The sequence below is a fragment of the Passer montanus genome, unplaced genomic scaffold (genome assembly GCF_014805655.1).
Source record: "Passer montanus isolate IOZ18808 unplaced genomic scaffold, ASM1480565v1 scaffold10, whole genome shotgun sequence".
Lineage (NCBI taxonomy): Eukaryota > Metazoa > Chordata > Aves > Passeriformes > Passeridae > Passer > Passer montanus.
This window is the reverse complement of record NW_024356505.1, coordinates 30,394,146-30,408,364: the sequence shown is the minus strand read 5'-3', so window position 1 is coordinate 30,408,364 and position 14,219 is coordinate 30,394,146. Positions and strand designations below refer to the sequence as shown.

At 39.3% G+C, this 14,219-nt stretch overlaps 1 protein-coding gene across 4 annotated transcripts in view; it reads left to right on the top strand.

Moving 5' to 3' along the window:
- NRP1 (neuropilin 1) overlaps positions 1 to 14,219 on the top strand; it is a 114,329-nt gene that overhangs the window by 79,415 nt on the left and 20,695 nt on the right. For 2 of the 4 annotated variants that reach the window (XM_039706764.1, XM_039706757.1), the window contains exons 7-11: positions 929 to 1,084; positions 3,764 to 3,908; positions 5,337 to 5,668; positions 10,251 to 10,395; positions 13,251 to 13,334. In XM_039706764.1, the coding sequence (XP_039562698.1) occupies positions 929 to 1,084; positions 3,764 to 3,908; positions 5,337 to 5,668; positions 10,251 to 10,395; positions 13,251 to 13,334 (862 nt within the window). Of the gene's footprint in view, positions 1 to 928; positions 1,085 to 3,763; positions 3,909 to 5,336; positions 5,669 to 10,250; positions 10,396 to 13,250; positions 13,356 to 14,219 lie in introns of all 4 variants that reach the window. The other 2 variants (XM_039706752.1, XM_039706744.1) reach the window with 1 other exon arrangement.

The following is a 14,219-nucleotide window of genomic DNA, read 5'->3' as shown; positions in this document are numbered from 1 at the left end:
GATGGGGGAGAGCAAGGTTAACCTAAATCACTTGGCCATTTGTAATGGACAATGTAGTTCCGTGAGAAAAGGAGGAGACTGAAGCATGAATAAGAGAGATGATCTCCAATGCACATTCATGTGCACTTCTCCAGCAAGTTCAAAATGACATTGTTTTCTAATGATAGAAGTTCATGGCATTTGACAGTTGGAACAGAAGCACTACACTTGTGCTAATGCTTCTTTCTGTTTTCCTCAAATACATCATGCAGTACTAGCAACTAATTTGCTTTTTCCCTGACAAAATCACACAGTGATTTGCAATTATCTTGTGACCAACGAATATGCATTGGGATTCTTCTCTTCTATTTGCAAGTGATGATCTCTTCTGGGTTTTAGCAGAATTCTTGTTACCACTCCATAAGCACAACTTTGACATTATCCTGGTGAATTCCATCCCATTTCTACTGCCACAGTCCTCAGGGTCACTCAGCTCTCACTGCATGAGTCTCCTCTGTGTTGACAACACCTCACAGCTGAGTGTTCTCAGGGAATTTCATTAGCATCTATGCAAGTGCTTAATGAAAGTATTAAGTAAGGTTGTTCAGCAGACTGGCCCTTGAGGAATTTCTCTAGCAGCTCCTCTGCAGTCTGGTGGTTCCCACTTGCACTGATGGTGTCTGGTTCTCCCTCACAGAGGAAAGAGAATTCTCTGGTGTGTGAATAACATTCCTGGCTAATTAGGCAATTTTTTCCGAATTCTGTGATAACACTCTTTAAGAAAGAGGAGATAATGTCTATGTTATTGTCAACAATATTTGGCAGTTTGCTTTATATAAAATCCTTATTATTTTTGTAAGACAGGGTGAGGTACAGAGGGTGCCACTGCTGCAATGTTGTTATGCTCTGAACTGGCTGTCCTCACACTCCAAATTCTTCTTTACCACAGGTAGACCTGGGCCTTCTCCGCTTTGTTTCTGGAATTGGGACCCAAGGAGCCATCTCAAAAGAAACAAAGAAGGAATATTATCTGAAAACATACCGTGTAGATGTCAGCTCCAATGGAGAGGACTGGATTACCCTGAAGGAGGGAAACAAGCCTGTTGTAAGTATTTTTTTCTATCTCTCTTCAGCTGAGAAATAGTCTGTTGAACTGTTTAGTTGTTATTATCTGTTTAAAAAAGAGGAATAAAGTTTAGTCAGGTTGATAAGCACTATTTTCCAAATCCAAAAGCCAGCTTGTGTCTCAGTAGTAATGGGACACAGAGATTGTTTACGCAAAACCTAGAGCAGCTGAAAATGGTGTAAGGTGATGCCCCATGTATTGAACTCACCATAATTTGAGTCATTTTGTGTCTTTTTCCTGGACTGTTCTGCTGTTTCCCTGTTTCTCAGAGATTTTCTATGTGACCTTGAGAAAAACATTATGCAGAACTTTTAAAAAAATGTGTCTGTCTGTTATGTGCAGTGAAGCTCTGGATATGCAATGTGTCAGTGCCTCAGCTCCCTGTGCATGGCCATGCAGGACTGCTAGCAGATGATTAGTGGTTTGTTAGACTTCCAAGTATCTCAGTGACGGGGGTCATGCAGACAGATGATTAGGCACATCTTTCCATCCTTATAGATTTTTATCACCTTTCCATTTATCAGCAGATTTGCTCTCTGTGACCTCCCAATGAAACAGCTTTAGACGCTCATAAGAAAAATTGTCATTATCCGCTACCATGAGCATAAAGCTCATTACTGAGGAGTCAGTTCTGCTCCAGCTCGCACATGAATAGCCCCAGTGAGGCTGTGCCTCCCTTCCCACCTCGCTCAGGATGTGCCTGAGAGCAGCATCCCCAGAGGCTGCCAGGGGCTGATGCAATTGGAATAGTTTTGTGGTACCTCCCTTCAAAACAGCTTTGTTGTGACCCCTCTCTAAAGACACAGAAGAGCTGTACAATATCAAAATCTATCAGTGTAACCCTATCTAGCTCTAAATATTTGGTTACTGGTTTGTCTCTGACTCATCTGTAAGTGTTATGCCAAGTCCACTACATTTATCTAATCAATGTGGCAGCAGTGTTTAACAAATACATCTTGCTTTTTTGAAGCTCTTTGGAAAACAGTAAAAAATGAATACTGAAAGCTTCTCTCTGATAGATATTATCCTGGTTTTACTGGAAGTTCTGAAAGTCAGATGACACAATGTGGGCACTGTACAGTGATGTATATAAAGATACAACAATTGACTTGCCCAAAGTCACAAGAGGGGCCAGCACAGTGGCTGGTATGAGACACGGGGTTTCCTGACTCTGGATTCTGCAATCTGAACAAATGCTTCTTTCAAAATCAGACCATGCCTGATTTTCATTACCAGCTTCAATTTGTAAACTCTCCAAAAGTGTATTTTACATGAGTTTCTCTTGCACATGCTGTCTTTAATTAGTGAGAACATTTCCTAAACCTGTGTCACTTGTACAAAGGGTTCATTTAAAAAATCAGTTTTCTAAAATGGCAGTATTTTGCTGTTGATCAAGACAAGAAAAACGTATGCACCAGTCTCCCTCACAGATATTTTAATTCAAATTAAAAGTTTGCAGCTGCAGGTCTCAAGGCAACCATACCCCAGTGTTGTACTAACTACATATAAGAATCTCTTGTACTTTTGAGAAAAGACTCATTTTCTGTGTCAGATACAAACTTTGAGAAAACTATAGCAGGTTCTCACAGAAAAAAAAAAGTTGAGGGAAAGAAATACAGTTCCATTAAAAAATCTCTTACTAGATATGAAACTGTGGTGTTAAATTACTTGAGCTGTAACTGAGCCTTATGAGTTGACAGCTGTGCGCTGTTGGCCTCCGCTCCAAATTAATGCAGCTACTGTAAGGAACAAACAGGAAAATAGGATAGTGTGTGTAAGAAATGGGAGAATCTCCCATAAAAGGAGAGGGGTCTGCATCCATGGAAAACAACAGGAAATTAGTCCCCTCTGCGTGAGGAAGAAGCAGGAAGCTGAATCACCTTCTTTGGACTGGAACATTGCAAGATTTTGGCTGGGCTAGGAAGGAGTGTGTCTGCAGGATCCTCAACATGAAAGTACAGCTCAGTACTTCTGGTGGAAGTCTCATTGTTCATCTAATTTGACTGCCAGCCTCAGGGGATGCAGGGAAAATCTTGGAGCCTGCTATACAGATTTTAAATAGACTTCAATCTCAATATGCAAGGAGAAAGAAATTCTGAGACCTTGCTGAAAAGGATTTGAAAACAGGGTGTTAACAAAGCAAGGTTTGCACTATACACTATAAAAAATCTTAAGCCCAAGGTCAGCAAAATAATATATATTTCTATCATAACCATATAGGATTTTTATGTAGTCTAATTGAAATCCAAATCTTCAATTTGAGCCTGAGATTGTTTAGCTTTCTGCATCATTCCATGAGTGTACAAGAAATAAAACTGCTCTAATGGGGCATTGGGGGATTCTTCCAGGACACAAAAGTCGTCGGGTGACGAAGACCAGTGTTTGTCATTCCTGCATATAGATCTGGGCATTAGGAACAACTTTTTTAGTATCATTGAACACCTTACATCTTCATTTTTCCTCCCCAAGGAAAGCAAACCTGTCTGCAAAAGTTGTGTTAGGAGATTAATGAAATAGTTTCCCATGCAAGTCTTTTGTCTCAGGCCCTACAACAAACCCTGGTTAGACCTCATATCATAACTGTCTGTAAAACACAGAACTGTAAACACCAGTTAAGAGAAAGCCTAACAAATATATATTTTTTCTTTCCACACAAAGGTGTTTCAAGGGAATAGCAACCCCACTGATGTTGTTTACAGAGCTTTTGCCAAACCAGTTTTAACACGATTTGTGAGAATTAGACCTGTGTCTTGGGAAAATGGAGTTTCACTGAGATTTGAAGTGTATGGCTGCAAGATAACAGGTAGGTCTTGGGAAAGATTATAAAATATGGGGAATTTATTGTGCCTATACTGTGGGATTTATTTTTAGGAGGAAAATTCATGAACATGATTTCCACCACAATCTGAATGTAGAAATGTTTTAAAAAAAAGATAACAAAACACCACAGCCCAAACATCCAGCATTATCTGAATGTTTTCCTGACACTATATTTTAGTTTTAATTACTTTTATTGCAGTCCCTTTACAGCTTCATGCATAGTTCCTGACACACACAGATACTTTGCAAATTCTCATCTCATTTTTTTCCTTTCTAACCCTCCAGTCTCTCTCTCTTATGTCTGCTGTTCATAGGTAGTTCTGAGCAGGTTTCTCAAGGAACAAACACACATTACTAGGTTTAAAAGGATTGCAAGGTACAAACACTTAGATCCGAAATTGTGCAAATAATGGTGGTTGTAGTCAAGTTCCCCATCATGATCAGTATTGTAATGTAATTCCTTTATATCACAGAGTTGCCTGTCAAAAATTTTTTAGAAATATCTTTTTTACAGTTTTAAGTTTTCTATAATTTCTACACAGTGGAAGTGCCTTTATATGTAAAATAGAAATACAACTTACAGTTGAAAGAAAATGATAATGATTTATTAGACTTTAGAAAGCTAATTTTTCTAACACATTTCTTAGCACTTAATACAGTTCAATGGCACTAATTTTTAATATTTAGGGGTTTTTTTTCCTTTTAAAATGTTTATTTAGTCTTGAAAATGTTTCTTAGAACTGGTTTCCGTACAGAAGGAAGATAAGATTACTGATTAATTTGTTAGAGAATTCCAAGTCATTGTATGAAATCTTTTCAGATCAGATGTAGGTAATCAGATCTACTCTTTCATTCTATATTAGAATTCTTAATTTTTTGTTAGCAGGTACTTCTAATTTATTTTTATCTGGAATCATAAAAGAAGCAAATATTTAGTTCCCATGTCACCTGAAAAAGTCTGAGAGAAAAAAAATGCATTAGGAAAATCTCAAGTGCAACAGTAAATTATATTTTCATGTATAAAGATTTCCATTTCCGATGTCACCAAAATTAGGTAATCTGCAACCAGATTTTGGCTGGTTTTGGAAGTTTTCTCTGAGGAAATATTTACAAATTCAGATGGCCCTGCCCTATTTGCCTTAGCAAGAAGAATAGAAAACAATAGAATAGGATTTTCTGATCCTTTTGGTTCCCACCAAGCCAAAAATACTTGTGGTATTTTGGTACTTCCTGCTAAAACTAGGATGTGCAATTTGAACAAACGAAAATTATTTACAAAACCAGTAGATTACTTTGAATATAAGAAATAAATAAGTAATCAATTATGATAGTTGAATTGACTGACATGTCCTGTTTCTGTTTTGGTGCTTGTTCAGAATAACTATTTAATTTTTTATTTTTTTCTCTGTAGATTATCCTTGTTCTGGGATGCTGGGTATGGTGTCTGGCCTTATTCCTGACTCTCAGATTACTGCATCTACTCAAGTGGATCGAAACTGGATCCCAGAAAATGCTCGCCTCATAACGAGCCGCTCAGGCTGGGCGCTGCCACCAACCACTCACCCCTACACAAATGAATGGCTTCAAATAGACCTCGGGGAGGAAAAGATAGTGAGGGGCATCATTGTCCAAGGAGGCAAGCACCGAGAAAACAAAGTGTTCATGAAAAAATTCAAAATTGGCTACAGCAACAATGGATCAGATTGGAAAATGATCATGGATTCCAGCAAGAAAAAGATAAAGGTAGGGGCGAAAACTGCACTTAAGAAAAGTTGAGTCAAAAAAAGTTTGCTTTAATTTCTACACATCTCTATCTCACCTTAGGAAGGGCACACAGTTGGGGTGAAGCCAAGCACGGGGACTCCAAGGGCAGCAGCCCTGAAGGAATTCTGTGGGAGCTGTCCCATGCCTGAGGGCAAGAGCTGGCCTTGGGACATTTACCTCTCTGGCAGCAAGTTTTGCTGATTCAACAGTTAGTTCAGGCTTGACTCCTGGCAGAATTGGTGCCTCTATGGCTCACAATTTACTGCAAAATCCCAAGCAATCGGTTTTTAAAGTCTGCTCTAAAAAGCTGAACTCTAAACTGAGAGTGAACAAACTTGTTTGAGACAAATTCATTTGAATTACTTTTATTTTGCTTCTTTCTGTCAGACCTATAGAATGAGAATGGTGTTAGCTCAGTGGGGTACCTGTTGTGTTTCTCAACTGCCTGTAGATTGCTTTGAGACTTTCACAGTTCTCTGTAATGATCTGATCCAAGTGCCTCCAAAAGAAAGTGATGAAGTTTTGGTCATGTTATCCCATCCCAAGTGAGAAATACTGTTGTACTTGCACAAGGGGAGCATCTTGGAGAATGCTTGGGAATACATTTCCAGAGGAGGGCCAAATGAATTGCTGGGTTAGATTCCAAGGAAAAGAAAATAATTGTGGCCCAGAAGAGTTTCTGGGATTGTATCTGTTTTGATTTGGTTTTGGATGTGTGTATTTCAGGACCTAAATTACACTGGGTGTTTAGCTTATTTACACTAAATCTCATTAAAATCTTCCATCCCATTTTGCTATCTCTGCTCACAAAGTGCCTTTTTGCCTCAAAAGACACAACTCTTTCTTAGTCCTCCTGCCCAGTTCCTTGAGGAAGTGAGTAGGCATGCAGCCCTGCTCACAAGTTGGTGCTGTAGTACTGGGATGACCAGGGAATCATACACCAAAACATGCCCTCAAAAGACAAATTGTTGTGGTGCTTGGCAGATGGGAATCCTGGGAGTTGCTCCATATCTCATCTGTGTTACTTTGAAAATTAGATGTAAAAGCTGTTTTGCTGTATAGACTCATCCATTGGAGGAACCTGTGTTTCCTTAAAGGAAAAGCTGAGTGGGCCTATGGATGCAGCTTTTCCAAGCACATTTGGTAAATATTGGACTTCATTCTCTCCTGTTTTAATCTCACTGAATATGTCTGCATTTTCTCACTTTTCATCATTTGTTTGGGGGATTAAAACTAAATGGATTCAGCCTTTGCAGTCATCTCCTTTCTCTTGTTACCATGAGTTTTGACTTCATCATAAAGTGTGAAGGGAGTGTAAATCAACAATGGGATCTTACCATTTTCTTTCTAAAATAGATGTTGTTTTGACATGTACTTCTACTCTGTGGCTCAACGAGGGAAAAAAATAATGCCATATGCTTTCGAAGCAGCGCGCCGTCTGCTGCATGGCTTTCTGTTTTCTAATACAGGCACTTGCCATCATTGTCAGAAGTTAGCAGTTTGACAAGAAAACTAGTGTGCTAACTAATGCACTGAGCCCATCCTCAGTTTTCATCACCACCAGAAATTAACTTTCAAGATTAATGGAACAGAGAGGGCTGGAATTCAAATCTCTTGTGGCATAATTATAATCCTTCCTAAAAATTCAATATATTTAATAAACTTTATTCCAAAGCAAAAGTCTTCTTTAAAGAGAATAGGATAAATCCCATGATTTTGGAGCCTGAGGAATTTAAAATGTTAATACTGGAATGTAGTGTTTTCAACTGTAAGTAGAGCTGGATGGGACAGGATGCTATAATGAGTCACAGCAGGAACGTGGATTAGAAACAGCCCTGTTATATGAAATGAAACACATCGTTTCACTTTGTTAAAGTCGTGACTTTCAATAAACAAACAACTGCATTTCAGAGAAGAAAGAGCAGTGATAGGCTAAACATAAACAACAGAATGTGTCCAAAGGGTGAAACATCACCTTGTTTCTTAACATGATCTTGTCATTCATGCCTGCAGCTGCTTTCACAAAGACTACCATAACTCCCTCCTCTTTGGCTGACCCAATTTCAGCTACTTTTGAGTGTGCAAAATGTTTCCCACTTTGAGTGCTTTAGCTCAAGCACTCAAAGGAGTGAAAATCACAAGTCATCAAATAACCATGCAGAACTCCGTTTCAAGATCCAATTTGTATTTCTTGTCCATGGGCTTGCTTGCTCAAGCTTACTCCATAAAGTCATCTTTCTCTTTTATGCTTCTTTCCTCCTTCCGCTTTTTATGGGGGTGGGGTGAGTTGTTTTGTGGGAGTTTTTTGCTGTTGTTTTTACAGTTCCTCTCATAATTTCTGGTACAAAAAACTTCAGAACATCCTGCCATTTGGAACATCCTTTTAAAATTTTTCTGCAATGTTTATTTTGATTTTAAAATAAGTTAGGCAGATTTTTTTTCTGCTCACCATCTTAGCTCCTCTTTTGTTTAACTATTATTTGTTATACCTTATCTTTGTAGTGGAGTAAAGCAATTTGTGACACAGCTTGTATAAAGGACACTCACAAAATGAAGTTTTTCTGAACACTCCTCTCTCCTCTCCCACAAAGAGTATCAGTATGTGTTTTAAATGAACAGTCAAAATTGAATCACAGGCAGCTCTGCTCTACAAAGGACAGTGATTCAATGTAATTCTAGATGCCTATTGAATCCTAATGTCTATGTGTCAGTACTCCATAGTGATGTCTTTTATAAATCAGTTTTCATTATTATATGTTGCTATTAAGACTACTATTAAAAAGGGGAGCAAGGATTCCTCAGATACATGTGTCTGTCTACTTTTTACACATAAAATGGCATTCATTCTTTTTCATATAGTAGGTAGCTTTTCTGATCATTTGCACTATATTGTTATTCAAATATAATAATATGTAATTCCATGTCAATTAGATCTGACAGGCCCTCTACACATGAATTTGTGACAACTGTCTTCCAAGCACTGGCAGCACAGGTCAACCAGTGCCCCTTGAAGCCACCTTGGAGGTGCAATTTCCCTAGGAAGTAGGAGAAGCGGCATTGATGTTAAAATTATTTTTTTGGTTTAATTCTTCACAGTCTCCCATAACTATTGGCTTTTGCAACTGGCACTTTGTAAGCAGTGACTGGAAGGATTGTGATCATAATGCAGAGGTGTACAGTAAAAACAAAGAAGGCTTTTAGAACTGCACTGAAAATACAAAAAGAAGCAATCAGGATTACCTGTGCTAGTTTTCTGCCCTAGGAATTCAGCCAGCTTTTCCCATGGCCTCTGTTTTCTCTGCTACAGATGAATAGAAGGAGTTCATTGCAGGTTGGGTTTTGTTCTCATCCAAAATGAAGGCATTTGATGGTTTCTTCCTGAAGAATGATTCTGGTTTCACAGCAATATCTTAGAAGTATCTTATGGTAGCACTTCTAATCTTAAATTTGAACTGCAGTTCAAAGATGTTTTTTAGAGTTTTGCCATTTCACTAATTCATGGAAAACGTGAAAATACTGTTACATGCATTTTCATATTTTGTACTTTAAAGACTTTTGTACATTATATTCTGAAGGCATTTTTTTGCTATAAAATAGGCATTTTTTGCTTTTGCCTATCTTGGGCTATAAAGCTTTCATGGCAAAGACATGAACAATTTCTTTGTTCAGGCATTTTTTTGCTATAAAATAGGCATTTTTTGCTTTTGCCTATCTTGGGCTATAAAGCTTTCATGGCAAGGACCATTTCTTTGTTCAATTGATTCCTTCTAAGGTTTGATCATCTACATGGAGGCACTTGAGGTGTTGCTATAAGTACAAATTATAATGTGTTCTATATGCAAAAGATTAGTGAAAAGGAGAAACTGAAGGTATCAAACAAATGCCATTGAGAGTTGTATAATGCCTGAAGAGCCCAAAGTGCAATTCAGAGATGAGATTCTTTTGTCTGAAATATACATTTGCTGACCTGCCTTGCCTGTTGGATTATATTGCAGTTTTGTCAGGAAGCTGCTTTTTTCTCTTTCTTCTAAATCTTCTTCAAATGCCGGCTCACTGGAAGAACTCTTGCAGCTACTGCTCCTGAAGTTTAATTTATGCCTTTTGAAATAGCTACAACTTGTGAAGCTCTGTCACTGGGGGAAATCAGATTGAAATTTTCTCTTGAATAGTTGGATTATTATTGTAACCACTTAAAAGGTGACAGGATCTTCACCTCAGCCATTTTTTTTCCCTGAGAAGTGTTGGAAATGTCACCCAGTTAAACCTCAGATCAGAGCGTCATTTAAAAACATGTCTCATTAAACACTCAGCTCTTGTTATGACCCTGATGGATTAGTTGCTACTGAGTTTATGAAAAATGAAATGCATTACTTTTCCGAGAAGCTTTAACAATGTATTTTCCATTCTCATTTAGGATGGGAATGCCTGACACTTACTAAGCCGTTAGAATATGGCCTACGGCTCACCTAATTCAAAGGCAGGAGAATGAAGGAAAAAAGATGAGGGTGGAAAATAGACTTTTCTTTCTTTTTTAACAAGTAGCATTTGTCATGCTTTGCAGACTTTTGAAGGCAACACCAACTATGACACGCCTGAGCTGCGGACTTTTGAACCTGTATCGACACGATTCATACGTGTCTACCCTGAGAGAGCCACGCACGGGGGACTGGGGCTGCGAATGGAGCTGCTGGGCTGTGAACTTGAAGGTAATTGCTCTGCTAGAAATGAATGCACTTTATTATTTTCATAAATACATTCTCTGCTTGGTCTGCTGCTGAAGACTGCTGTGTCTGCACAGGCAGCACATCGGACTCTCACTTCCATGACTGCCATTAGTGCTGTTTCTTGGCCTATTCAGCTCCTCTCTGCAACATTTGAATGTGCCCAAGGCACAATTATTATTCTTTTTCCCGTTCCTTTGTTGAATCACAGTGATATTCTCCACATGGTTTTCCATTCCCTTAAACAGCCTTATGATTATACTTTTGAGAATCATAGAGCTATTAGGAGAGAATAAAGACAGGAACTTAAATTTTATGTTACCATGATACAACCCTGGAGGAGATGTTTTCTGAGAATGCAGAGGGAGCTTTGCACTAAATATAGTAATTACCTCCCTCTATCCTCCAAAGGACCTGAAAGTCACACCACAAACTATGGTAGGCAAAGATCACTTGACTGGACAGTGTCTATGGTGTTACTTTGGGGGGTAAAGGGGCCCTCTTTGTTGTTTACTAAGCCTTAATTTTGCAAGAGTATGTAGGAGATGAAAGACCAGGAAAAGCAAAGTTTAGACATTTGTCCTTGGATTGTGACATGAAGTCCGCTTTGATTTTTGTTATATAAACATAATTATTTAACTTCATAGATAACTACAGATAACACTGTGAATTTAACAATTTTATCTGGTGGATGATGACACAGTGGTGAGGTTTATAATCCACACAGCTTAAAAATACAGAATAACAAACCATATTATTTGGGGTTTCATATGACACCTCTTATAGAAGCAGCTGAACAGTCTCCCAAGATGAATGGAAACAACTGCTCTACCTCCATTTCTTTCTCACCATTTCTCCCCCAAGAGGGAAGTGTGGGAGGCATTTGCTGTGAGAACTGATGAGTTCTGTGTTGTTTTTTTTAGTTTAGAGATTGAATTAGTATGATTTTACTTGGCCCGGAAAGTGGAGAGGCTGGAAATACTTCTTAGTTCCCGCAGGAAGTCCTCATTTCCTGTGGGAATACTTAGTTCCTGCAAACTATTGTGCTGCTTGATCAGAAAAAAAGAAAACCCAGCACCTGCCTTATGTAAACTCACAACCTCTGGACAAAGCCCTTCAGCCACAGGGTTCCTGTAGCCACCCAGCCTTCCAGGAGTGAGTCTGTGGACCACCTCACAAGAATATATTGCTCGGTGAGATGGAGGACCCTTTGCTTTTAGGCAAACTGAAATAGCAAGTACATTCTTGTTTTTCCATGGGACACATCTTTTCACATTCTTTCTTCTTGCTATGGTACACTTTTGATGTATGTTCACCTGTAGGTCACCCATGGACTGGTGAGGTCAGTTCCCATTTGCCTGTGGGAGAAGCACAATAATGCTTAATGTTGTATAATTGCATCTTAAGGAGGGAGTTGAATGGAGTCACCTGAGATTTACTGAGCAAGAAAAGAGTTGAGATGAGAAAAGAAGCATGGAGGTTGGCACAGAGAGGAGCAGAAATCAGTTCTCCAGCAGTAATGAGCAAGGGCAAGTTTTGTGTGCTTGAAACATCCCAGGGGGACATATATGAAATGATGGCAGAGATGTAGGCAAGCTTGAGGCTATACAGGGACACAAAGATCAAGATAAGAAACTTAACTGGATGTAGAAAGCTAGAGGGATCCCCCAGATGGGTTTTTATAGCAATGTGGGTAACAAATGTTCTGCATAATTCATAACAGGTACAGAACTGTAACTAGGGATAGATTGAACCTGTAAAGCATAGATCAGGGTCCTAAAGAGGCATGTTTTATCCCATAATATTGCTACTTCAAAAACTACCACCTCTCCTGACATTTTCAAGCCAAGAATTCAGTGTATGTGATCTTCTGTGGTCAACGGATGCTGAGGGCAGTAGAAAGGAAAAGAAGAATCTGCAGAAGACATACATTATTGCATAGCCTATAATGAGTAAAAAAGATTGCTAATGAAAATAACAGTAAGTGAGAAGAGACAAAAGCCTGGATCACATTCCAGGAGTGCTTATCTTAAGCCAGGGAACTATACGTGCAGCATGAAACACAAACGTAAACGTAGCACCAAGTCTCTGTGTTCTGGTTTTCCAGATGTGGCGTGCCTTGCAGATTCTATGCTATGTGTTTTCTGGCATCTAAGCTTTTAATTGTAATAACAACATTCAGACTTTTACTGGTTAGGCAGCAGCTACCGGAAAGTCATCAGCAGTGAGAAGCAGGCAGGTGGCTGGGAGGGATGACTGACATCACTGATATCTTATTTATTTATAACTTCAACAAAAAACAAAAGAAACACCTTCCATGTGTCCTCATTGAGCACAAAGTGATTCCACATCACACTGCCTTCCTGCTGCTGCTACCAGAACCATACTTAGACATTTCCTCTCTTATGTGTGCTCTGCAGAGAGGTTTCTTCAGTAACTCATTGGGTGCTAGAGAATTGCCACCTTCAGTATGCACTCCCCTGCTCCTCTGCACAGGCCCACTTCCTGGGACTTCGGAGAGCAATAAAATTATGGGGTCTCTACCCCACACACAACCCTCCAGGACCCTCATTCTGCCTTGCCAGGCTTTCACTATTCCTTGACAGGAACAAACACCCAGTGAATAGACAATATGGGGCTTTGCTGACCAGCTCTGCTCAGCCCTTGAGCTCAGATATGCCTCAGTGCAGGAGGCGGAGCAGATACTCCTCATTCCAAAGTACCAAGCAACCTGCAAAGTGGCTTCAGACACAACACATGGTGCTCATCAGGAGGTTACTCCCAGCTGCAGCCTGGTTCTCCAGCTCGTGTTTTAACCAAACAACTGGGTTTTGTTTCAGCTCCCACCGCTGTCCCTACCGTTTCCGAAGGCAAGCCTGTGGATGAGTGTGATGATGACCAGGCAAACTGTCACAGTGGCACAGGTGATGACTACCAACTGACAGGTGCAGAAACCATCCTCATTCCATTGCAGCTTCATTGTAGCTCATATCCATCACCAGCTTAATGTTTGCACTGATTTAACCACTCAGTATTAATGGGCATTAGTATGCAGTTTGTATTGTTAGTGCTGTCAAAACATGGGCATCTGCCTTTTACATATGACAATACTTTTGATTGTTTTCTCAGCTATGTAATTTTTGAGGAAAATAATAGTGACTAGATGGAAGAGAGGGCAATTTTTTGAGCAGTAATTGTGTCTAATCAAATCTTCTAATCAAACTTTCTCTTACTAAGAAGAAAAGCTGGACAATACTCTTGACATTTCTTTTCTGAGATTGAAGAACTTGAATTATTGCTTGGTTTACATAGAGGCTTCCTACCTAAAACTTAGTATAGGACTCAAATCTCATCCCCAAACCTTTCCCAGTCAGAAACAAAACAGATTTGTTTCATCAAAGTGCACTGCCACATACTCACACTGCCAGAAATATTTCCATGAGCTTCCCTGCCTACACAGCATTACAGCCACAGAGGGGCTGGTGTTCTCCAAGCCGCCATCACCAGCAGAAAAGTAGGAGGGGGAGATGTAACATAGACAGCGCATGAAATAGAGGAAGCTTGCTACATTTCATATCCACACACTTCTGCATGGAATCATTAGTTCTTCTAAGACAGCTGACACTGCACCTCTATGTTTTTGATCTCTTGTTGGAGGTCACTTGTTCCACAAATCTCTGTGTCTGTTTGATTAGATCTATACATCTGCAGTAATTGAGGTTGTTTTTAGATGCAGTGACACAAGTTATTTCATCACTGCTCCCTGATGTGCTCATCTAATAAATGTTTATTGCTTCTTATATCCATGA